Consider the following 26,900-nt stretch of genomic DNA (forward strand, 5'->3'; position numbering starts at 1 on the left):
CTCCAGCTGAAATACCATCACGCTAGCAGGAGCTCAAGTGAACTCAGTGCTATGTACAGTATAAATAATCCCCATATTTTGAGCTGCAAGCATCATGACCAGCTGATATTTTCTTTCCTCAGCACCAGCTGTTCCCTAGGAGTGTCTGGCTGGAGCCATTCTATCTTCCCGACATATTTTGGAGCTGTATCTAAACACTGACAAAGCCTCTTGTGCAGCAATGACTGTCGTAGAGGAAAATCGTCCTTTTGCCCAACAACTATCCAATGTCTACTTTACGATACTTTCACTTTTCTGCTTTAAGCTTTTTGTGAAAATCAGCCTCGCAATACTCAGCCATTTCTATATTGTAAAAGGGAACCGTAAAGAGGCAGCAAGAATAGCTGCTGAGTTTTATGGACTTCCTCAAGAACAAGGTACGCTTTTGTTTCCTTTATCACCTTTGTCATTTCTTGTTACTGAGCTGCTAACTTTTATAAGTCTTTTCTTTAAGCAAACTAATCTGTAATTTTCCATAATCTTTAGGCAACCTGTTACTGACCAGATTTTCCCACTTTATTTTCACATTGAATAGTATTTCATAGAATCAGAACTGTAAAGTTGGAAGGGACCACGAGAGTTGTCTAGTCCAGCCCTTGCAATGCAGGAATCTGTCGCCCAACATGGGGCTTGAACCCATTACCCTGAGATTAAAAGTTTCATGTTCTACCAACTGAGCTATAGGCTGTCTTATGATTACTTTTAAAGCAGATTCAATCTAACATGAGTAAAATGGTAAATTAGTAAATTAAAATTGTGAAATTAATCTTCGTTTGCTATGGTTCTGTTTTTATCAAATGGAGGAAGGAAAATGCCTATAAAGTACTGGCTGACATTCATAATGCTTCCATAGGGTAACTACAGCTCCTTGTTTACCAAGATTATTTGTGCCATAACACTATCCAACTTTTAATGCAAAACTATAATATAGAGTGGAACCTGATTCTTAATATTTTTGAAGATAGTAGTAAAATCCATTTTTCATCTGGTTTATAAAATTTCAAACATTTATATTATGAAGATGCGATATTTTTTGTAAATGTGTTCAAAAGCGTATATATATGTCATAAGCTAAGCATATATAGAGCTCGCTTTTCTTAGGCCTCAGCATTCAGCAATTCACTCCTAAGTAATATGCAATTGCGGTCTATATGAGTAAGGGGCGGCTGCACTGCAGCATTTGTGTGTTGTTAGTCAGCTTTGAGTTCTTTATACTCAAAATCCCAGAAGTATGTGTGTCAAAGGAGGCCATCAGTTCTAAACAAAAGGGTATGAGATTTTACATTATGAGATTTATGATCACTTGATTCTTTGGTGCAGCCAGGTTTAAAGATTTCGGGTTCTGCCCATGATATTGCAGGAGCCAGAGGTGTTGCTGGTGCCAAGGATTGTCCAAGTCCAGGAAAGATTCTTATCTGGCGGCAAGGCCAGAAGTAATCATTTGGCATCCCTTGACCCAGCAAATTATTAACATAATCCTGCAACCAGTGGCAGAGCTTCATGCTCCGGCACCAGGGGACGGAGAGCAGGCAGGGCAGGGCGGGGCTGGTGTGCATCCCAGGGGCGTGGCACGCGCCCTGGGGGTGTGGCACACCGGCTGCGAGGGGATGGCACCCAGCACATGCGGGGGGGGCAGTCACTATGACACCCTACCGGGATCGCACTGCCAGGGGCGGGGCGGTGCGCTCCCCCCACACTCCTCTTCCTCTGCCAGTGCCTGCAACTGCCTCCTCCCTACAAACTGCTTGTGATGTTTAATTATCAATTGGGAATGGTTTAATGCCAACTCACAGGTTGTTGTCCCAGCTATCATGATCCCAAATACTATGTTTAAAGAAAGAAGTTACTTTTCAATGTGGTGTATTTCCTCCTGAGTATATGCAGGGGTGCAGAATGTCTCCATCCACGACACTAATACATCCATGAGCCTCTCTTGTATTTGTTCCATGTGTAAATATTGTTATTGCAGTGCATTTAAATGCAATGTAGTTCTACTAAAATAGGTTTGCAATATAAACTAAGGTAAATATAAGTCAATTTAAATATCAAATGTTTAAAAATGCTCTTAACAGGAAATGACAGCTAGAGATTTGAAGAAAGTTTTCCATTTATTTATTTAAAACATTTTTATACCACCCTTCATCATATCAGATTTTAAGGTGTTGTATATCATTAAACAGGGTAATTATCAAATATTGGTAAGTAAGCTACCAGAAAAACAACAACCCAGAACATAAGCCTCATACTGTTTTATAACTGAGCTGAATGCAGATGGGATACTATTTAATGAGCTATATTATACTTCATTTCCCTGTAATTGAGTATTTTCTCTTTCTCTGAGGGGACATTGCCACATGTTTGCTTCCAATGGAGTGCTTCTGAAATGCATCCTACTAAGAATACATATTGTATGGAAGCTGGTCATCCAAGTTTAGTTTTATGGAAAAGCGTTTTCCAGTGCCAGCCTATGGGAATGGCTGACACAATGGCTAATTCTAATGCATGTCTTCATGGGAATCATTCCAAAAACACTCGCTTGGAGCGACTGGAAGAGATTCTAGACATAAAATATAGCAACAACTAGCATTAGGAAATTAGATGGGATGGGTATGTGTTAAAGTGCTAAGAGTATTTCCTTTGATAGAAATGAATGGCTAGAAGTTAGATACATTCCCAACAGCATTATCAAATCAGGAAGGAATTTCCCCCCAGGTTATTCTGAAGGTTTCTGTCTCCCTTGTGGTTCAAAATACACTCTCAACAGAATGAATCATCCTTATTTTAGGCAATACTTACAACATTGCTTTGGACACAATAGAGGGCAAGTTGGTTGAATTGTTGCAAGGATCTAAGTGCAGTTCTTCCAAACAACACTCCAGCTGCAATTAAGATTATAGATATTATTATTTGCGAGGTAGGGAAAAAGTGTTATGTTATTTTCCTCTTTCTAGTACATGCATGGGGAACCTCTGCACTGGGCATTCTCCTGGAATGACTCCCTAGGCTGGGAGTTGGGGGTCTGCAGATATAGGCAACAATCCCTGATTTGCATGGGGGTTGTATTCCAGATCATTATGCGTGGTGGCAGAGCGTGTTTAAGCCTACCCCATTATGCACACTTTTCCTGCCACTTCCGGGTTCGCGGCGGTGCGCATGTGCATGGTCATATGTGCTTTGAACGTGCGCAAAATGGTCATTTACTATTGCATGTCAAAATATATACCTTTTGTGCAGAGTGGAGATAGAACTCCCATACTACAGTGGCTGATGACTCTCCACAACAATGACCTTATGTGAATGTATCAAAGGAGCCATCCCCATGGAATTTAGCAGGGGTTACTTCTGAGTAATGTATAAATGCTGTGATATAAACCCACACTAGAAATTGTGGGTTGATGGCAGGGACCCCCCCCCCTTCCTAAGCCAAGGTTGATTTCCTCAGAAGGTAAACCTCATTGAGTTCAACAAGACTTATACCCAGGTACACAGGGTTGCAACCTACATCACCCATCTCCTTTATTAGTCATACCCAGTGGCGTAGCGTGGGGGGTGCAGGGGGGGCCGGCTGCACCGGCCGCAACATCTGGGGGGGGCGCTCGCACTCGCAGCTCTCTGTCCCTACCGGGTTAGGGGGCACAAATTACTTGCCTTGCCCCGGGTGCTGACAACCCACGCTACGCCACTGGTCATACCTATGAATTGTCCCCATAAGTTCTGGAAATTCCATAGAAGCTCATATTTCTTGATGTGTTATCTGAAGAGGTTGATGGCATTCATACCGTTAGGAATGATAAGTAATGTTTTCCTACTACCCTGTTTAACAATTGCAACTGATAATGTCACTCAACAGCAGTTGTTGGGCGAGGAAAAATAGTACAAGATGTTTTCTCAGCTCACATTCCAGATAGATCATAGTTCTATTAATAAAAACTATATAGGAACATCCTAGCTTTCTAGGTATAATAGAGCTCTAGTGGTCATGAAAGGAATATGGCACACGGTACCCAACACATAAAAACAGCAGGGTTTAGCATTTTATTTTTCTTAAGCTGTGTAGTCAACAGCTGAGCACTGTGGTTTTACATGAGCTTTTTTCTTAAAAAACATGTCCACCAAATGATTAATATGCAGAGATTTGTTGAGATAGTATAATGAGATGAAAAAATGGTTTAAAATAACATCCCCCCAAACCCAGAAGCATTCCTTTTAGGAATGATGCAGATGGAGGTTCCCAGAAGTCAGGAGAGAAAAAATTATGTATGCAACTACAGCAGCTCAGATTTTGTTAGCCCAAAAATGGAGGGTGGGAGAGGTCCCTAAGAAGGAGCAATGGCAACTTAAAATGATGGAATAAGCAGGGTTAGCAGGCCTAACCAGCAGAATAAGAGAACAAGAAGATTAAGTCTACAAAGAGGAATGGAAAATCTTGGTAGAATATTTGGGAAATAATTGTAAACAAGTGAAAATGCTAGCAGTATTAAGGTAAATTCAACAGTATAAAAAGATGAGGTAATATGAAAATAGGGATGGAATTAAATGGTTGTAATGGTTGTAATAGAATATGCAGTAATAATGGGAAAATTAACCATGAAAAGAAAAGAAACCACGGAAAGAGAAGAAGATAAGTCAATGAATGTATTATTATAATGGTGGGTATTTAATGGTGGGAAATGTATAACTGAAAATTTCAATAAAAATATCTTTAAAAAAAGAGATTTGTTGAGGTATAATGAGTTAGTTGCATTCATATAGATGGTTGAGGTTACCACTTTCCCCATTTGAAGTGGACTTTCCCTTGTCAAGATCTTGAACTTGTGAATAAAGCCATAAAATCTCTTAATATGTGCATCCCTTATGTAGTATTCATGCAGGACTGCTTTCTCCCTTCCTTACTCTGACTCACTGGGCATTTTTGTAGGCATGGATTCTATTGCATATGCTGCATAGAGGGTCAAGGCCTTTGGACTGTGTAGTGTCTAGGGCCATCAATTCCTGAAAGACAACGTTTTAGTACCTGGGAGGGTCCTAGGGGCAAAGCCTGACAGGTAAAGCAGCTACTATGTGCCATACTTTACAGAGGGCAGTCTTCTCTCTGAAGGTTTTCTGGTCCAAGACCAGTTTAACAGTAAATAACCATAAGGGAAAGTAGGAACCCTGAAGTTCCCTATCAACAATTAGCACCTGGACAGCAGACTGAACAGACAGGCCACCTAGTCAGTCTTTCTCATTATAGTGAGATGAATTGTATTTCTTTTAAAATTATATTAAGTAATTCTGAATCTGCATCTATAAATACAAATTAGCATATGAAAAACACAAGCAAATATTTACTATTGTCCTTTTTCAGGTGATATATTTCCTCTTTTTGGCAATATGCAAATCAGGTTCCTGCTGGCAGTCTCAAAGGCCAGTAGCTGGGGTAGAGCCCTGTACTTATGGGCAGAAGGCAAGTGAAAACACTGTGTAATCTAGGTATAGACCTGTTCCATGTGTTTACTTGTCCCCTGCCACCAAACAGTACATTCATCCATGATATCAAGCCATCATCACATATCATTCTTACACAATCCAGACTCCAACGGTGTCACAAAGGAAAAACTAAAATTCCATTTATAACTCAAACAGATGAATCTAATGTTCACATTAAACCGCACCCACAATGCACTTACATTGTTAAAAATTAAGATTGCCTTCTAGAAAACACAGAAGCGGAGATACTTTCTGATCGTTTTTCAGATTATGGCAAAGGACTCAAAATCTATGCAAAGCAGATCTCTTTCCTTCTTTTTCCCATGCAGGTTTGCATCCTCCCTTTCATTCATCCATTCTGTCTCACAGACAGACCATAATCTCTCTTTCACATGTACACTCACTCTCTCTCATTTCCCCATAGTCTGTATCTGGTAGCTGTTGCTGCTTTGTTCAGCAGTAGTTAGGTGAGATGGCTCCTTTCATTCATATAGGAGGTCTGAGGATCTGTGCGCTAAGATAGGGGCTGGATCTGCGAAACCATCCAACTAAGACAGAGAGCAGGCATGTGGCAAGAGGTTGACTGGTTCAATGAAGCTGAATGGGCTAGCCCAGTTGTTCCTTTTGGACTTTACTGTCCATCATTTTTATTCTCCCCCTCCCCAATAAAATCCAGAGCAAATGAGTAGCAAAACAATCAACCTGACACTCACCACCACTCACAACAGGGAAGGAGAGTGGTCTAAAGTATGGCATGAGCCATATCAGTGATTGCGTGCCAAGGCCCCATGACCCGCAGTTCCCTAGTGGATAAATAAACACACAGACAAGTGGATTTGGGTTTATGGGTTTGAATAGGCCACAACTTTATCAGTTATAGATGTGAGTGGTTTGGCCTTAAGCATTGGGTGAAGCCAGACTATATATTGACTCCTGCCCATCTGCCGGGAGACCAGCTAAGGGTAAAGCACCAATAGGGGGAGTCCTATGACTTGAATGGCGCCTGGCTGTGCCGCAGTTTAAATTTCCTGTGGCCACGCCTACAGCTAGCACTGATTCGTCAGCGGGGCTGCCCCTGGACAGAGCCCCACCCAGCGCTGGTGACATAGCTGGGCAGTGACAATGAGGGGGCCGATCTCTGCCCCCAGCCGGATCACTGCAGAGCCCGATGCCTGGCTGAAATGCCACCCACCAGAAAAGGTAAGTGGACTTTTGAATGCCTTTCTCATCAAATACTTCCAGCTTTTCTGTCTCCCAGAATAAGGATGTTCCTGCACACGTATGCAGAATTTAAAATGAATGAAAAAAATACGCCATAAAAAAAAATCTGGTTGAAAAAAGCAGCAAGGAGAATGAGGCCAGAGAAAAGGGGGGCTGTGAGAGGGGCTAGAAAGGGGAGAAGATGTAAAGCAGGCATAGGCAAACTTGGTCCTCCAGATGTTTTGGGACTACAACTCCCATCATCCCTAGCGAAAAGGACCAGTGGTCAGGGATGATGGGTGTTGTAGTCCCCAAAACATCTGGAGAGCCAAGTTTGCCTATGCCTGATGTAAAGGTTCAAGATATGTGATTTGGCCCCCAGGTGCAAGTGTCCCACTCCCCACATTAATCCATCCTTTAGACAACACTAGATTTGCTAACATTTATGGCCGGAATCATAAATGCATTGGCACCTAGAAAAGCTTAAGTTAGTTAAACAGGGCCACAAGATAAGTAAGCTTCTTTTACTGGGGATACCACTACTGTAATAAGATCATTACTCTGGTTAATCTGTGTTGTAACTTTATCCCAGATTAGTCTCTTCTGTTTGCTTGTTCATGAAGATTTTCTTCCAGCACTACAAGGGGGTTATTTAGTGCCATGCCAAAAGAGTATTTGCTCTGGTTTACTAACATTTACAGTTTATGCTCCTGTTTGGGTCAACACACGAGAAGGTAGTTTAATAGCTCTTTACAACTGTTACTAATGCTTAGTCCTTTCCCCCATAAATTGTGGCTGGGGAAACGCAGCCAGATGGGCAGAGTATAAATAATAAAATCATCAACATTATTATATCTCACAATGTTGTTATTAATATTATTTATTAAATGTGTATACTGCCCTTCATCTGAAGATCACAGGGTGGCTCACAACCCAAAAAGAGAACACGAAATACATAATAAAACAAAAATAAAAGCAAACCAATAACGCCCCCCAAAACGTTTAAAAGGCCAAAATATTAATCAGCAACCTAACCACCAAATTCTGCACCAGCCGAAGTTTCTGAAGAATCTTCAGATGTAGCTCCACGTATATGCGTTATAACTTAGAGGTTACCAGAGCATAGATGACAGAAGTTAGGCTGCCCCAGTCCAGATAGGGTCACAACTGGGCCACCTTCTTAAGCTCTGTGCCACTGAGGCCACCTGAACCTCAAAAGACAGCAAAGGATCCAGGAGTACCCCTAAGCTTCACTCGTTGACAGGGAGTGTAACCCCCTCTAGAGCATGCAACCTCCTTTCCATCCAGTCTAGGGAACTGCCCACTAACAGTGCCTCAGTGTTATGTGAATTGAGCTTCAGTTTGTTGGCTTTCATCCAGTCCATTACCAAGGCAAGAAAAGGTCTAGCACATCCACTGCCACACCTGCAGATGGAAAGGAGAAATAGAGCTACATGTCAGCATATTGCTGACAACGTACTCCAACACATGAGATAAGCTTACTTAGCAGTTTCATGTAGATGTTGAAGAGCATAGGGGATAAAACTGAACCCCGAGGAACCCCACATTGAAGGCTCCACAGAGCTGAGGAGCACTCCCCAAGCATCACTCTCTGGAAACAACCATCCACGTAGGACCAGAACCACCGCAAAGCGATGGTACTCACCCCTAACTCAGACAGCAACTCCACAAGGATAACATGGTCAATGGTATGAAAAGCCACTGAGAGGTCGAAAAAAAATTAATAGGGACACATTTCCCCTGTCTCTCTCCCAGCAGTGATTATCATATAGGGTGACCAAAGCAGTTTCCGTGCCGAAACCCGGCTGAAACCCCGATTGAAGGATCTAGAAAATCTGTTTCCTCCAAAAGCACCTAGATCTGGTTACAATCACCTGCTTAAGAACCTTGCCCATTACAATATTAATATTTCAGTTTTGCAGTAAAAACTTGAAAATACTCTGCCCATTGCAAAATGGCCAAAAATTGCTTTATAAATTAATTTGCAAAATGCTTTACAATTGTTATTATGTTTGCTTTCAAAACATTTCTGGGTGACAGATCCCTACTGTGCCCCCCCCTTTACAAATGGAGAACCAACATAACTGGGGAAGTCTTTCTTTCTAGGACAAGTGTAAGTGAGGGGGAGGAATCAAACACCCTCTTCCATTTTAACTCGTGTAAACAGACCCAGGCTGCAGCTAAGCTGATTCTTTCTTGTTTTATAAATAGAACATGCCAATGCAATCCTTTCCTTCCCTCACTCTAGCTGCCCGTCCTGCTAGTAAATATTGCAGGATGGTGTAGTAGCTATTTTACTGCAAGTACAACCAGACAGCTTGTGAGAAAATGACAAGGAAGGCCGAGAGCAGTTAGCACTTTGTGGACATTCCAGAGGGAAGAGCATCTGCATTAATGACACACAGGCTTTGGCAGGAGGGAAGACAACGTTAAAATCATGTCCACAAACACTGCGGTTCAGAGGAGCTGCTCTAAACAGAATCTCTCAAAGAGAAGCCTAGAATGCATAGGGGAGTGTTCTGCGAAACGAAAAGCTAGCTGGGGTATTCTCACCAGTCAAGGTCAGTACAGCAATCATTTCAACAAGCCGATGGAGGCTCCAGAATTTTCTAATGTGAACCATTTTTGCAAGATCAATTTTATATCGTGACTGTATTCCTAAATTAAATATTTCAATGTAAATATTAATTTGTGCTATTGTATTATAATAGAAAGATAGACACAGCTTTAATCTAGTTTTCTTTTAGTGTGAAATTAGCTACAGCATGTTTTGTCTGAGGTATGCTTTTGCAGATGTTGAAGTCACATTCAATATACAGCAAACCAAATGCCAGTGTTGCTAAGTACCAGGGACTGTTTACAGATCTGAAGGGATGGAGTGACCTTATATGTAAATTGTAAATATACATGGGGAGGTAAACAAGGCAGAAGACCTTGTAAGAACTACATGTGACATGCAAATACTGCAGATATTAGTTAATATTATATAATCTGTCTGTGTGCACTTGCATTCAGAAGCACTGTGATGCATACAAAATAAGTTTACAATAACTATGAAAGGAGCTGTGAAATTTGTTATAAGTTCCTGTCATTTATATGCTACCAAAAATCAATAAACCTGGGTCCCCTCCACCTGAGTATGTTTATTTCTGGATTGGGTTCCACTTTGGAATCATTATTGAAATATATAGATTCATTTATTAGAGACTTGGTTCCAGCTTAGGGTCAAACTAGATGTGATGCTAACTAACCACAACCCAGAATTCTGGGCTTGGAACCGCCCCCCCCAAACAAACAACAGCTGCCATGGAGGCTCTGATTCAGATTTGGATTGTGGCACAGAGAAGGTTTTTACCCATTTCCTCCATGCCAATTTCCCTGCCCCCAGGTGTTACTAGTCATGGGCAGAACAATCCTACCTGGAGTCTGAGGGGAAGGGAGGAATGTTGTGACAGATCTATCCCCACATCCGAAGCCCCATCAGATTGTGCAAACCATGGTGGAAGGTGGGGAGCAGGTAACTTCACAATTTCCCCCTTCACCAGCCTAGGATCAGGCACGTCAGGGATCTATGGGTCTTTGGATCCAGTGGGTGCATTCTGCTTTTTACCACCAGTGGTAGCTTTCCATCCTCTAACACTGCAATGCCCCCATGACTTGTGGCACTACTATCCACAGGTACAGGGAAGTGCCAGTCACACTATTTATCATGAGGCCACTAGGCTGGGACATACCACAGCTTTCCCAGTTGGAGCAGGTCTCAACTGCAGCAAATTAAGGCATAAACGCCTGTTGGAAAACTGCCAAAGGCAGCCTCCACAGAGGCAAATAAGTCCATTTTGCAATGCCTCGTGAACGTGTTAGGAGAAGCCCAGGTAGCTGCCCTACATTTTTCTAACAATGGAGCAATTTGTAGAAAAGGCGGCTGCGGTTGCTGCAGACGTGGTAGAATGGGGTGTTAAATTAACTGGATGGGGTAATTTAAGAGTATCATATTGATACACACTCGGATCCATCTAGGCAAAGTGGGTGAGACTTTCCCCCTGCATAGATATAAACAGGGTGTTTATGTATTTTATCCTAGCAATATACACCTTTAGTGCTCTACAAACATCCAGTGAGTGCCAAGCCTTTTCCAACAGATGGGATATATTATCTATAAGAGGATATCTATGTAAGATAATATAGGTTTAAAATAAACAAACAAGCCTAATTCTTGTAGTTGATGCATTACCAGATTCAAAAGGTCAGATTCAATAACATTTTGCATTCTGGAGTTTAATAATCTGAAACTCATATTAAGATGATCATTTTAAGGCACCAGGCAAAATCCAATGTTAGTCACACTCAGAGCAGACCCTTTGGTATGTAATGCACAGTGGCTGCTTTCAGATACCACATACTTCAACCCTCCAGTTGTTGTCTGGAGCACTGGGAAGAAGAACATGCCTCCTTCCTTCCCATTTCCTCACCAAGCCAAGTTTGCAAAATACAATTGACAATCTTCGTTTGGAGGAATCACCTCTAGTTTGCTAGTTCAGACATCAATAAGAATCTGTTTTGACAAGCCAGAATGTGCTACATTAGGCTGGAGGTGTCAGAGGAGGAGGGAGTTGTGTGCACAGAACAAAATCCTGATCCAAACCACATAGACTGTGGGATCAGAGCATGTGACATATGAATGCTGTCGGAATACCTTGGTGTTAGACTCCTTTTGAAAGAAATTTATGTAGGAGGAGTAGGAAATAGACCTAAACAGCAGTACTGTAAGAAAAAGGTAAAGGACCCCGGACAGTTAAGTCCAGTCGCAGGCCGAGGGAGCCAGTGTTTGTCCGCAGATAGTTTTTCTGGGTCATGTGGCCAGCATGACTAAGCCGCTTCTGACGCAATGGAACACTGAAACCAGAGCAGTACACGGAAACGCCGTTTACCTTCCCGCCAGAGCAGTACCTATTTATCTACTTGCTCCCCTCTTTTTTGGCATGCTTTCGAACTGCTAGGTTGGTGGGAGCTGGGACCGAGAAACGGGAGCTCACTCTGTCCCGGGGATTCAAACCGCCGACCTTCTGACTGGAAAGCCCAAAAGACTCAGTGGAAGTGGTGGAGCTTCATGCTCCGGCATCGGGGGGGGGGGCGGAGAGCAGGCGGGGGCTGGAGCGCATCCTGGGGGTGGGGCACACTGCCTGTAGGGGCGTGGCACACTGCCTGCGGGGGCGTGGCGCCCAGCACTGGTGGGGGGGCAGCCACAATGGCACCCTGCCGGGATCACGCTGCCAGGGGCAGGGTGCCCCCCCGCACTCCTCTTCCTCCACCAGTGCTCAGTGGTTTAGACCACAGCGCCACCCGCCTGCAGTACTGTAGAAGGGGCAATTTAACCCTCTCTCTCGTGATATTTTCCCCCTCCCCCAACCCTCCCATGCCATTCACTTTCCCCGTGCGTCTGTTGTATCAGCAGGCACAGCTGAACGTCGTTCTTGCTGAAAATTGGGTCTCTTTTCAGTAGCCCACGCCCTTTTAAGTCGATCCAACCTCTATACCTGTTTGTACTAACGTTGTTGTTGTTTAGTCGTGTCCGACTCTTCGTGACCCCATGGACCAGAGCACGCCAGCCACTTCTGTCTTCCACTGCCTCCCGCAGTTTAGTCAAACTCTTGTTGGTAGCTTCGAGAACACTATCCAACCATTTTGTCCTCTGTTGTCCCCTTCTCCTTGTGCCCTCCATCTTTCCCAACATCAGGGTCTTTTCCAGGGAGTCTTCTCTTCTCATGAGGTGGCCAAAGTATTGGAGCCTCAGCTTCAGGATCTGTCCTTCCAGTGAGCACTCAGGGCTGATTTCCTTCAGAATGGAGAGGTCTGATCTTCTTGCAGTCCAGCATTTATATGGTTATATGACACAAATTACTTTTAAGCACCATTGACTTATACTGTTCACTTAAACACATGCTTAAATCCCTCCAATGTAAATAAATCTCAATTGAACATACTTAGCTTTTCAGTGCTTCACGGAGTAGATCAAGCTAATACTTCTAGTCAGAGGAAGAGGAATGATACAGGTATGTCACTTAAAACTTGTCAGTTTAAACAATGAGCGTTGCAGATATCATTTGCTATTAATATAACTGCCATTTTGTTAAAGGGTAGAATTTGAATCTTTAGAAGACATTATTATAGCTTTGAATTTGATTGGAGACAGATTACAAGTTTGTTTCTGTATAAATCCATTAACCAGCCCACTTCAGTGGGTCAAAATACATGAGACACCAGAGATTCATGGCCATCATATCTCCCAACAAATCTTTAAACACTAGCTGATGTCCTGGAGCAGCAGCATTGAGAAAACAGGATTCAATCATCCTCCTAGTCTGGATTTCCTGATCTCCCATCTCCCAAAACTTTACAGGGTGGCAGATAGAAGTCCCTGCATTTTTCTTTTGCAACAAAACTAATAGCCACTCAATGGGGTGCAATTTAGGTTGAGAAAACTGTGCAGAAAGTTTAAGCATCACTCCTTCAGTACCATTGCTCAAATTCAAATTCGAGCCCTCAGCCAGTATTTTAAGTTAAGAATAGAAACGATGAGAGATATGACTAAAGATCTGTCACATCCTGTGGAGCTTGGCTTTATTGCTCATGGTTAAGGTGGCAGATCCAAAAAACCTAAATGGATTGGCATGTGTCAGTGGAAAGATTGGCATGTGAGCATTAGGATATTCATAGAACCAATTATCTATTATAATCATACATAATAAATATTAAAATAGCAATGGTGCTATTTATCTGATTACTTGCAAGTATTTCAATGCACATTTAGGCTGCAGTTTCTAGAAATAAGTCCCATTAGGCCTGGCTTCTGAATAGACCTGTATACCTTTATGCACTATATATCTTGTACAATATAGTTTACATTTTCTAGATCTCTCAAGCTCCTTTCGCTTTCAAATTAATTACTGTAGGGTACTGTTTTAAAGCTCTGTATAAGATATATACGACGCCAATTCCTACTGATTTTGTTGGAAAAGGCAAGCATGTGCTTGTCTCTCTCCAACAGAAATAAATTGGTTTTAAAAGTACTTCTCTTTGCTAGAGCATGTCTGTTGTCATGGTGAAAATGAAAGATGAGAGGAGATATTCATAATCATGTGGTATATCTTTAATTTGGGACATTTTGATTAGAATTTCACATGCTGGGATTATAATGAGCATTGTGCAATAACTTTAACATGGCTCCTGAATGGTGGAAAGGTGTATGGGAACAGGAAACAGCCTTGCAGTCTTCCATCTAGTTCTGGATAGTCTACTACGTACACTCAAAGGCAGTAGCTCTCCAGGGTATCAGACTCCTTCCCTGTCCTGCCTGAAAATGCCAGGGACTGAATTTGAGACTTTCTGTCCACAAAGCAAGGACTCTACCACTGAATTAATACAGCCCCTGCTCTCCCTGCTGCAGATGGGCAAATACTTGCTAACGAGGAAAAAATATTTCTGTTTCTCTCAATTCTTAGGTATTTTTGTCCCCATAGCCTTCCCTTACAAATTCCTTACCCATCACTTCTGGGTCCATTAAGCTTAGCAGCCCTCTCACCTTAAGGAAGCATCAACATCCTCACACAGTTCCTGCTGGGCCGCCAATCATTCACCCACATTTCTGAGGACAACTGCAGCAGGGGGTAAACAGGCCATGTCTACAAAATCCCATCTTGTATCAGAGTAAATGGAGATGGAATGTCTCTGCAGACAAGATCCCATATGCACCTATACGACTGCTTCGATCAGCAGAACTGGCACTGTTACAAGTGCCACATAATACCGATTTTCACATTTGGAAGAACTCAATCTTTTAGTGTGGCAGCACCTACACTTTGGAACTCCATGCCTATTGAAATCAGGCAGGCGCCTTTGAAAAGGGCCCTCTAAAAATATTTTTGTTTAGATAAGCCTACCCAGATATTTAGAACGTTGTTGCAGGTTTTAATCTGTTTTTAGTTTATTGTTACTTTAACCTTTCTAAAGTCTTGATTTATTGTTGTTAATTCTTCTTATTGAATTTTTTCGTTGTTTTTTTTTGTAAACCACTTTGAGATTTTTTTACAATCAAACTATATAAATTTCACATAAATATGAAATAAATAAAATAAATAAAAGCTGATCTTACATGTTGGGCTTTCCTTCTAGCATGGCTAATGAAAGAGAACCATATAATCCTATAGTATATTAACTTAGGTCTTCCACAATACCTGCTTTTGCCAAATGTGTGCTAATTGTCTTATAACTTTTGCCAAATGTGGACTAATTGTCTTATAACTTTAAATATAGGGGTCATGTAGTTAAACTTTTTATTATATATAAATATATATGGATATGACAGGAAACAGCTCGTATAGGCTATGTTTGGCATAATTTATTAGACAAAGCTTCATTTGATTTTTGATTCAGACCCACTGGAAACAATCCATATTCATAATGAAAATGATTTTTTTTATTACACGTTTAACTTGTAAAATGACTTGCAGCTTTTATTACATTTGCTCCCACAACAATCCTGTGAGGCAGATTACAATTCTTCCTATTGAGCTGAAGCTAAGAAATTGCCTTCCTGAAAACCACCTGACCAATTTATAGTGGATGTTTTGATTTGAATCCAGACCCAATTCTACATCAAGTTATCTATTATAAAATGAAACAACAATTATACTTTATTTAAACTATGCATTATTATATTTAAACTATGAATTATTTCATGTACTGTGTTTTTATGGAGCAACGAAAGCTGGCTTATTCCTAAACTCAGGGCTTTGGATATCTGTTTACTGCAGAGGCTTTACAGGTGAAAGTTCATATTATAATGAGTGCAGAGCTCCTTCTAAAATGGCTGAAGTGTATTAATAGGCAGCAGCAAAAGGAAGAGTTTTATTTCCTTGTTTAACATGAGCCGGATTTATAATTGCGATTGGCTGGAAATGCCATGGGGAGATGGAGATTTAGGTACTGTATACATTTCTAAATCATTCTTTGTACTTGACTGTTCGTTATAATTCTTAGCCTTATCTCTGCAGTATTACAGAACTGTATACTCCAGTAAATTAGATACCAGCTGGCTTGGAATGCAGAGTCTAAATATAACTTGAAGTAGTTTGCACTTCAGTCAGAGAGAAAAGAATCATAGGGAGATTGTTTTTGAATAAAGAGTATTTTTGCAACTGCCTTTCTAAAAGGTATATTTTTTATTTGAGACAGCTGGGTACCCAATCCCATCTCCATTACAAAAAATGGGAAAGCTATGAGAGCAGAAGGTCACTGAAAAACATGCAACAATTCTCTAAAATAAATATACATAGTGTATACCAGTAGTCTTATTACAATCTACAAGTCTGTCTGCAGTAGACCCAATCACAAAAAGTCACTACCAGCCAAGACAAGTTGCTGAGTTTCATACACTTCAACCTAGCCAGGAAGGAAACCCAATGACCCTATTTTTCCCTTTGAGAGTGGCTTTTAAAAATGTTATTAGTGTGCTCAAGAGCACTTCAGGTTTCATTATCATTTCCGTAATAATCTTTAGAAGTTAGCTGTCTTGGAGGGAGGGAGATGCTTCTTGACTAGTGCATTTATACATATGTATACACAGAGACGCAAAACTCCAGTGGACTACTTCCTTCCAAACCACCTGTACAGATAATAACAGGGGTGAGGAATCTTTAAGGGTGGCCCTTAAGATGTTGCAGGACGTCAACACCCATCAACCCTAATCACTGATCATGCTGTCTGGAAATTTTGGAAGTAGGCACTCCAATAACCTTTGGGGGGGCACTGATTTCCTTCCACTGTTCTAGATCCAGTTTAAGACAAAACACCCTCTTAAACAGAAATAGGGATGTTAACATGTACAGAAGTGTGTTTCCATTTTCACCCATGGAATGTTGCAATGTATACCCTGATGTGGACAGTAGTGGGCAGAGATACCCTGAATGCTTGGTGCAAAGCAGGACTTGGTATTTTCCAGCACCATGGGAAAAATAAAATTGCGTCACTGCAGCAATGAAATGTGCAGACATTTTTCTGCATAGCACAAGTGAACACATGTAAAAAGAGGCACAGTATTAGATAGCAGATGTAGCACAGATTAGAATAAATATGATTTGTAGAACTGCAACTGCAATGCTGGATTCAGATTTTTTAAAAAATCTGTGAAGTTAGCATCTGGGATCTTTTCCTTATCCAAAGTTCGAAATGCTAGAGAGATGTTAATAAGGTACTTTATATGCTTGCTACCATTTCCCAGTGCAGCAGCTCTTAACAAAGTCTTAGGGCGGCAGCTCAGTTTGGCAGTAAAACAAATTGGCACAAGAGAGAGAGGAATTCTCTGCAGTGAGGATGCGTCAGTGTGATTGTAAACAGCAGCCACTAATAATTTGTCACAAGAAGAGCAACATTTTCTTCTTGTTTTGTGGTTGTCAGATATACATATTGATTAGGATTTTTAAAGTGCTGATTGCTTTTCTAGCATAAACTAAATGTGGATTTAGGATAACTTTCAAAAATTGTACCAGGACACCCATGTACCTCAGAAGAGACCTGTTCAATGCAATGGGTGGTCACCAGAGTTCTCATGTTAACTTTTGGCAATTTTTTTGTTATCATCATATGAATACCATATTTGGGTCCTATATTAAGGTGGACCCTACATTTTGCTGTTGAAATTACTTACTTTCTGCAGCATCCTAGAACTGCAAAACAAAGCACTATTTCTGCAAGGCAGAGCAAAGAGTTGCAATCTCCGTCTGGAAGCAACACTGGATTATAGATATTTCAAGCCACCTTCTGACTAGTCAACTTGCATTTCCATTCTAATGTGTTAACACTCAAGAAAGTACCATTGATCTCAATAAGACTTGTTCTCAATTAACTGTGCGCTAGGGATAGGGGAAATTAGATTTAGCTTCCTTTGCAAGTGAGGCTTGCATTTGGTGCCTTTTACGTTTGGCACCAATTGCAAATCCCTAGGATTGCTTCCACTCAGGATGCCTCACTTGAGAACTCTGCCAAAAATGGGTTTGCAAACCCCAGAACTCCCAAGTGCAGCTGATCCCAACAGGAGTTGTGCTGACTGGAAGCGCCTTTTGGAAGGGATCTTCTTTTGCATTCTGGTTGCAAAGGAGGAAAGGAAAGAATTGGGAGTGGACACTGAGTGCACTCTCATTTCTTTCCTTTTGAAGCTGGGTCACCCAACATCATGGTCAAAGTGGCCTATGGGTTGGTGGTGAAGGAAGTGGCCAGATCCTGTTCCCTATTTTCAGGTGGGATCGTGTGAATTTTTTTTTACTTTATCATCTTTTTCTACATTTACAAAATAATTAATTTAATATTTAAACTGAAGGATGGGGTTTATATTTAAATAGGAATTATGTAGGATTGGGGTTGTCTAAACATAAAATTGATCATCAGTTTATTATTTTATATGAATTAAAACATACCCATTTTTGTAATTTAAACTATATGGTGGTATTTATTGTTCCACAGGTTCTTGGGCAGATCGCTCACCACTGCATGATGCAGCAAGTCAGGGACGCCTCCTTTCTCTGAAAACTTTGATTGCACAGGTAAAAATGTTAAAGTATTTCAATCACAGTACGTTTCCCCTCCCCCATTCTTTGTTACAATCCAGTGTTTTAATATGAAAATTACTGACATTCTGAACTAGCAGGTAAGAGATAGCTAAACAGCAAAATTGTAAATGACAAAAAAATCTCCATCCAATCTTATTAACTGCTCTAATGTATAAATCCCACTATCAACCCACTTCTTCCACCAATAGAATTAATTTAGCATGAGCATATGGGTCAAAGACATAAACCACATCTCCCAGCTGCTGAGATTGCAGGTGGAAATAATCCTTCCCTTTTTATTTACATAGATCCTAATGCCATCAATCCACATGGAGTGCCAACTATATCAGGTGGTATTTACCGTTAGTCCTACTCAGAATATATCCATTGAAATTAATGATTAATCTGTGTGGGATTTAGGTTGTATTCCACAATCACCTTCATGATTACGTATGTAGGGGTATTTGCCAGAAAAAGAGGCAACTTCATAGCATGCAGCTTCCCAAGCCATCCCAAGCCAGGAAAGTTACTGTAACTACTCCAGTCAGTTTATAACACTGTTTTCTCTAAAACATTTGTTTGGATTAACAATTTAAAAACTTAAAAAATATTTTGATGGACTTTACGAATGGAAGGAGAGGGGAGGCAATATTTGCAGACTCCAGAATCCACCCAAAATTAGAGCTGTTGAACCCCAGAACTGGGTGGAAGGTGTAAAAATTGCTAATGGAAGTGTCTGCTGGGTCAAAAACCCTTCTGTGAGCATGAGGGGGCACCAATTAGATTTCACCCTTTGATTTTAGACCTTATGCTGGCTAAGTAAAGTATATTTTGCCTATACAGTGGTGCCTCACAAGACGAAATTAATCCGTTCCGCGAGTCTCTTCGTCTAGCGGTTTTTTCATCTTGCGAAGCAACCCTATTAGCGGATTAGCGCTATTAGCGGTTTAGCAGCTATTAAAGGCTTAGCGGCTTAGAGGCTAAAAGGCTATTAGCGGCTTAGCGGCTTAGAAAAGGGGGGGGAGCGAAAAAAATCTCAAGACTCGCAAGACATTTTCGTCTTGCGAAGCAAGCCCATAGGGAAATTCATCCTGCGAAGCGCATCGAAAAACGGAAAACCCTTTCGTCTAGCGGGTTTTTCATCTTGCGAGGCATTCGTCTTGCGGGGCACCACTGTAATATTCTGTCACTTGGACAAACTGGCTTACAGCTGTTAGTTCTTTTCCTGTTTAGGGATACAATGTAAATGCTCTGACCATTGATCAAGTGACTCCACTACATGAAGCATGCCTAGGAGATCATGTAGGATGTGCAAGAATTCTTCTTGAAGCAGGAGCAAATGCAAGTATTATTTTCTAAATAAAATACTTTTCTTCTGTATGTAAGAACATAAGAATAGCCTGCTGTAGACCTTGCACTGATATCAATGTACTATAAATTGTGGCTGGAAGACTCTCAGGTGGCATTCGATGCTTTCAATGGCAAATTTTACTAAACATCGTTACAAGGTGGTATACAAGTTTCCTACCTCTGTTCCTTTCTTATCATCTGCATGTTGCCAGCTCTTTCATTCTCCTGATTTTCCATTGATTGAGAGGGGGAGGACGGGGGAAGACAACCTATATTCCCAAAGCAGAAATATAATATGTAAACAAGTATTTTAGTTCTACTCATAGCAATATCCAATACTTTAGGTGAATGCTACAACAATTGATGGAGTGACACCCTTATTCAATGCATGTTCAAGAGGAAGTGCATCTTGTGTAGAGCTTCTACTGGAGTATGGTGCCAAAGCTCAGTGGGAGACATGCCTCCCTTCTCCAACTCACGAAGCAGCTAGCAGAGGTAAGAAAAGAGACTAGCTGAATGAATCAAAAACTACATCAGGCATTATAAATCCAATTCTTAGTTTGAGAGATGAATTGCACTCTCTTTTCACTAGGTCATAGTGACTGTCTAGAACTGCTGATCTCTCGGGGCATAGATGTTGACCAAGATATTCCTCACCTGGGAACACCTCTATACGTGGCTTGCATTTCACAGCAGAAACAATGTGTACACAAGCTTCTGCATTCAGGTACATAAGGTTAATTAATATATTTTTACTTTGCTTCTTAAACTGGACCAGAGTTTCATTGTAATGCATAGTGTATTATATTGCTATGAATGAACTAGTACATTTGATCTGACCACCTTGTTTTGCTAACTTATCTGCTAGGGTGCAAGTGTAAACATTCAAATGTACACATATCCTAACACATGCATTTTCCTAAAAGGATAATCTTGAGGTCATCTATCTTGAGATATTTACTGGAGATGACTGTGTGTGCATAGACAAAATTACATTGACTTTTATAACCTTGTAAAATTTGAGGGATTTAGTATGGACCATCCTAGTCTGCTCTCTCTGAGGAGCCAACAATAGGCACACCACGGTTTATTTTAAAATGAGTAAAGGTGTAAAGATGACAACATGCCAATGTAAAACAAATAAATAGCAGCAAAAGCAGCTTTGTGACTTGAAATGCCACTACAGAAAAGTACAGAAAATAATAGGTTAATAATGCATAAACATGTGAGCCCAGCCATATGTTGCCTGGAACATTTACTTAATTGATATTACAGAGACAGAAGGAAAGGAATAGAGATTCATCTAACAGTGTTTAAAGACACAGCCTTGCTATGTGGAAAGAGAAAGTCCCAGGGATTAGAAAAGGTTACAGTCATACCTTGGAACTCAAACAGAATCCATTCTGGAAATCTGTTTGAATTACAAAACGTTCGAAAACTAAATTGTGCCTTCTGATTGGCTGCAGAAAGCTCTTGCAGCCAATCAGAAGCCACAGTAGCCCCGTCAGACATTCCGCTTCCAAAAATAGTTTGCAAACAGGAACAGTCACTTCCGGGTTTGCGGCGTTCAGGAGCCAAAACATTCGAGAACTAAGCTGTTTGAAAACCAAGGTACAACTGCATATGTAAAATAGCAGGTTTTTTGTCTCATGAGAGCCAGGTTGGAGATAGGCTGGAGGAAATACAAGTCACAGAGAAGAGTGCTAAGGTTGAGATTGTTGTTGTTACCTGTCCCAGTGAGAAAGGAATAAGATGGTAATGCTCCAGCTTCTGGAATTCTTGTTATGACAAGAAGGAACCCTGTTAAAGATAGCAAAACATTCCCCTTTAGTAAGATAGTGGCTGGTACCTCTCTGTAAAGGGTCCTGACTAATTCCAAAAACAAACTAACAAACATGGATTGGAGACAAGGAAGCATGGAGCAGGTAGAGGTAAGGACACAACCTAGTTAAAGCCTAAATGAATGAAAGAAACAGCACACTTCTACATACCAGGACAGGAGTAGTGCATTTTAGAAAATATTGATGTGGAGCAGCCTCCCAATAAAATGAACAAGTTGGGGGATGCCATGTGCACCCAGTTATGGGGGGGGGGGGGAATATTATTACTGCCAAACCCTGAATGCAAAAGGAGGTTTTCACATAGGGCCTGGACTTGTTGACTACCGTTTAGTAGCAAAATACATGAGTGAACAATTCTTAGGACATCCATCCAAGGCTACATTTCCTGTTGACAAAAGGGGGGGTGAGCGTTGACATTCTTAAGAAATGTAAATGGAATATTCTTGCCCCGATGACCTCAGTTTGTTAACAATGTGCCTCCACCTTGTAAAAAAGAGAATGGACTTGGATTTCTCCAGATGGGCAAAAGGATTAGTTAATTTAATTAGGACATGTTATGCTTTCCAGCTGATAATCATTTATTCTCAGTAGATTTTGTTTGCTTTTTTGCTGAATTAAGGGTATGTTGCATTAGATTAGATACTGGATTCTGGAATTAAATGGGTCATGGCGCAACCTCTTGCTTATGACTAGCATGTGCTGGAATTATTGTTGACTCATACACAGACTGGGCCTTTCCTTGTCCATCACAAGGATACGCTTATGGTCTAGCAGAGTCAAATTATACATATAATTTTGGGTCATGTATAGAATTCCAACTGAACCAAGACGATTAGTAAAAATTTGTTTCGCCAAAATCATAAAGCACCCACAATAATTACATTAAGTGTCATTTACTCCTTCTTCTCACTTACTGTACTTACATTGTATTTCTTTTAACCAACCTGGTTTTAAGATGAAGATGTTAATCTAGATCCAATTAATTTAAAATTCTCTAGGAATAGGAATATACAATATCCATAACTAGCCTGCATTATATGAACTATATAGGATATTTCAAATGATGACAATTCAGCTTTGCATTCATTTAAAGATTGAGTTCCATCTTCAGCAAATCTCAGAAGTCACACTGATCTTTTATTATGTGAGGATGACAACATCAGCATCCACATCACATAGCTGAAAGTAAACCTGTGGTATCCCCTTTCTCACCTTGCCTTCCAGACTCTTAATTATTCTTGTAGCCCACTCCCAGGTCATTGCCAACTTGTCTTCAACTCGGGGCATAAAACCGAAAGAGATTATAAACAAATGAGGACTAAGCACTGTTTAGAGTAATGTTATTTTTTATTGAGCCTTGGAAACAATTTTCTCTTAACACAAATAAAATAGCACTTTAATTCCATAGCCTATTGTCTCAAGCAGTTGATATCCCTGCCAACTTTGTATAATCAGATTTCATGTGAAAGGGTGCCTGGGAATGGTAATGGATTGGATGACTGCCAATAAACTGAAATTCAATCCTGACAGGACAAAGACTTGGTGAGGGTGTTTGGCCTGTTCTGGGTAGGCTCATACTCCCTTCTGAAGCATTAGTTTCAAAGTATGAGAATGCCTTTAGATCTGGTGCTTTCTATGCAAATTTAAATAGCCTTGGTGGCACAAAGCACCTTTAGACCAGGCATAGGCAACCTTGGCCCTCCAGATGTTTTGGGACTACAACTCCCATGATCCCTAGCTAACAGGACCAGTGGTCAGGGATGATGGGAATTGTAGTCCCAAAACATCTGGAGGGCCGAGGTTGCCTATGCCTGCTTTAGACAGCTAAAGCTGGTGCACCAGATATGGCCTGTCCAAAATAATCCAGAATTATTTGTGCCAGTATTGGATTATTGTCATGTGTTATACAAGGATCTAAACTTGAAGGCAATTCCAAAACCACAGTTAGCACAAAATATATCTGCTATGCTACTTACTTGGAGTACCTTTTGCCAGTCATTAATCTTCATGATTACTCCCAAATAATTTCTGGAGGGTTTTACTCATCCCTAGCTAAGTATACACTACAATCCATTATCCTTAACAGATACAGGGAATATACAACAAAACTAAGAAAATTGTTGACAGGCTTAGCAATACTTTTATATAAAGTATTTGGTTCCAGTGTTTAGAATAATAATCTAATTTTTGAGAACAAGAATTTAGACACTGTGATTTGGCTTTGATTTAATTAATATAAATTCATCATTAATTAATATATATTCCTATTTTTCCTGTTCTAAATCTATAGGTGCTAATGTACAGAAAGGAAAGTTTTTGGAAACTCCACTACATGCAGCTGCAAAGCAGTCTAGTGCTGAAATAGCAAATGTACTTCTTGAGTTTGGGGCAGACATAAATGCCAAAAATACAGAGTTTGAACGACCTGTAGATGTAGCTACTCCACGGAGTCTGGTGGAAACAGTATTGCTTCTACAAGAAGGTAAAGGGGATATGTTTACATCAGAGTAGTAACCATGACTTGAAAATTTGGATTTGGCACTTTTAGGGGAGAGCTATGTATAATTTCTGGAAACAGTGAGTACCAGAGCAAATGACAGCAAGAAACCGAATAAAATTAATTGCCATAAATTTGAAGGGACAGTGATATCCCCCATTTTGAAAAACATGATTGGAACAGAAATCCCACCCCCACAGCGATTGAAAAGATATACCTGCATTGGGGGGACATTTCCAATCTAATCAAGGATGAGGAGGGAAGTGATAAGCTCCTCCTGAATAATTGCATCCATAGTAAAACATCTTCACATCTGTAAGACAGGCATTGCCAAAGTAGCACCCACAAGTGGGAGGTGCCCACCAGTACCTCCTATGGCACCTGTGAAAGGTTTGCCTTTAAATGTGAACCAAACTGAAGTTCCCTCCCATTCGGAGTCAAGAAGCTGCAGAGATACTGAGAACTGCTGTGGGGGTTACAGAGGCTCACTTGGTTGCTGACCATAGCTTCTTTTATACGGTTTTAACAAAAGACCCTCAACTACCTCCTCTGTAAGTAAGATATGTTAGGAGAGTTTGCAGCTTGGGGAAATAGATTGGAAAGATCACTTACCATTTCTGGAGTTCAAAGGCTTTATTTATGCAGGAAGTAGAGATGACCAAGAGAGAGCAGACATATTGTCTTAACAAGTTGGGAGAGAAGCAAAATGGCTCAGCTTTTAGAGGGGAAGTTATCTTAGAAAGAGTCTACTAGGAAGTAACAGTGCCCTCATGTGGTTTGTAGTAACACATGCATTAACTAGAAGCTCAGAGGAAATAAATTTATTTGTTATTCTCCAGCAAGGCGAGCCAACTCCCACTCTATGAAAAATTGCATAGAAATCCCTTCCCTGTGAAAACAGAATTTCCCTATCCATTTTTTGAGGGAAAGAATGGTTCCAAGAAAATGGAGAAGGAAGTTCTGCTAAACACTTGTTAACATTGACAGGCGTCTTGTCTGGTGAAGAAAGGTTCCTTCTTCTCTTTCCCCACTGCTACTGAGCTTTGGGTGAATTCTTCAGAGACTCATTTTTTATTTTCCCCTCTATTTTGGTGCTGTCTGTTGCCAAGGGGAGAGCAACACATTTGATTTGAGATGAGACAGCTTCTTAACTTCTTCCTGTAGTCACATTGATACTGGGCTACCTTGACCAGCTCTGAACTAGAGTGGTTTTCATGTCTAGGACATTTTTTAGGTCTCGGATAAGTCTCAGATTTTCATTTCATGGAAAAACTGCCATTCTTTTCCTCTCATGGAACTGACTCTTCTGTTACAAGACATTTTAAGTGTGCTGCTGAACTTTCACATTCAAGTACCTTATATGATTACTTAATTAAATACCTCAGTGCTTTTTATAAAAAACTGTACTGCAAAATGACAAAACATATGTTGGTAAAAACGGAGGGCACTTCAAATATTCAGTTGAAATATTTATGTTTTTTAATGTTATGCTAGTCAACTGTGAGTTTGAGCATACCACAGAACAACTTTTGTCAACCTGGTCACCTCCAGATTTTTTGATTGCAGCTCCCATCATCCCCGGCCTGGGGCTGTTGAGAATTTTAAGTCAAAATATCTGGAGGATACCAGGTTCCCAAAGGCTTCCATTGTAGGTTGTAATATAATTAACACATTGCAAATTATTGAAGTAGTGAATTGCCACAATTTCTTTTTCTTTTTATCTACTTACAGCTACTCCATGTTCTCTTTGCCAACTGTGTCGGCTACGTATCCGAAACTACATAGGAAAAGCCAGGTTGCATCTTATACCGCAGCTCCAGTTGCCAACCATGTTGAAAGAGTTCCTGCAGTATAGATAAAGTAGTGACTAATTTTTCAAAACTTGAAAAAAAAGCAGCCAAGTATTTTACTATATGTTTTATGTGAAAAACTGTTGAGATGGGGAAGGGAGGGCATAAACCAACATTTACTTACTAATATATATCTCACAACTGAAGCTACATTATAATCCAGTGATATTTGGGATTCCTTGAGCAACCTGATGGAGAGGGGCTAATATAATTAAATAAAATAGAATTTGCTTATACTCTTGAAATTTGCTGTACACTTTAATATAATGTTCACTGATCAGCCACTTCATTTAATTTTATCTTCCTTTAGGGGCTTTTGTGGGGACTGTTCCTCACACAGCGGATGTGCAGGAATATGCAGGGATTCCGGGGTCAGTTACAGCATTTCCCAACCCCCTGTGTATTATTGCTAAGGGAGTTTGCCCGTTTAAATGCTGTTGCTCTCTAAGGATCTGCTCTACTCTTCATTCATTGGAGGAGGGGGGATGAAGCTAGAGAAGAAGATGGGAACTGCAGTTGTCAGGAGCAACAGCCTTTTCAGTGGACTGGAGGCTGGAGTGGCAATGAAGGTGTACTGTAACCCAAAAACTCTCACAGAATGTTGTGTAAGTGAGTGTTGTGCAATGCTCAAGACCTGTACATGTGTTTAAGATCTTTTGTTCACTGGCACAGATGAATTATTGTTTGGTTTTGTTATATTCTGGTTCAAGGTGTCTTGTTCTGTGTGTATCTAGAACAATGGGGTGTTAGATGCACTCTATAAATATATATACATATTGAAAGACCATAAAACAGGTGTCTTTTTTTCTGCTGTCCCTGCTTAAGCACTTCATAAGGAACACCTACTATGAATTAAGTTCCCTTTCTTTTCTGTTGGTTACATGAGGCACTGTACCATGAACTATTTAATATACAAATCTTTCTACTCCAGCACAAGTTTCATCACATTGACTGGTATTTAAAACTCATTTTGTGTAAATTCTCCCTCTCTCACAGACACTTAGGGTGTTGTTGAGGGGCAGTGAAGGAC

General features: G+C 40.6%; 1 protein-coding gene and 1 long non-coding RNA gene across 11 annotated transcripts in view; one reads left to right on the top strand and one right to left on the bottom strand.

The window, feature by feature from the left end:
* The window catches only part of LOC308485947, a 33,841-nt gene that overhangs the window by 1,632 nt on the left and 5,309 nt on the right, over nt 1–26,900 (bottom strand). For 5 of the 7 annotated variants that reach the window (XR_013990882.1, XR_013990883.1, XR_013990884.1 and 2 more), the window contains 4 exons: nt 25,750–25,864; nt 21,411–21,482; nt 19,861–19,951; nt 2,836–2,918 (listed from right to left, as the gene is read on the bottom strand). This is a non-coding gene — a long non-coding RNA (uncharacterized lncRNA). Of the gene's footprint in view, nt 1–2,835; nt 2,919–12,713; nt 12,756–13,703; nt 14,084–19,860; nt 19,952–21,410; nt 21,483–25,749; nt 25,865–26,900 lie in introns of those variants that run through there. The other 2 variants (XR_013990887.1, XR_013990888.1) reach the window with 2 other exon arrangements.
* On the top strand, nt 90–26,662 carry ASB5 (ankyrin repeat and SOCS box containing 5). Of its 4 annotated transcripts, none has more exons than XM_081022167.1 (7): nt 90–416; nt 18,247–18,326; nt 19,566–19,673; nt 20,027–20,177; nt 20,275–20,409; nt 23,814–24,005; nt 25,752–26,662. In XM_081022167.1, the coding sequence occupies exons 1-7, from the start codon at nt 221–223 to the stop codon at nt 25,877–25,879; spliced, it is 990 nt and encodes a 329-aa protein (XP_080878293.1). In that variant the 5' UTR covers nt 90–220; the 3' UTR covers nt 25,880–26,662. The 4 variants fall into 4 exon arrangements, with proteins under 4 accessions (XP_080878293.1, XP_080878296.1, XP_080878294.1 ...); XM_081022170.1 differs by lacking the exon at nt 90–416 and adding an exon at nt 6,509–6,708; XM_081022168.1 differs by lacking the exon at nt 90–416 and adding an exon at nt 8,915–9,290.

The sequence above is a fragment of the Podarcis pityusensis genome, assembly GCF_964106645.2.
Source record: "Podarcis pityusensis genome assembly, chromosome: 9".
In the NCBI taxonomy this organism is placed as follows: domain Eukaryota; kingdom Metazoa; phylum Chordata; class Lepidosauria; order Squamata; family Lacertidae; genus Podarcis; species Podarcis pityusensis.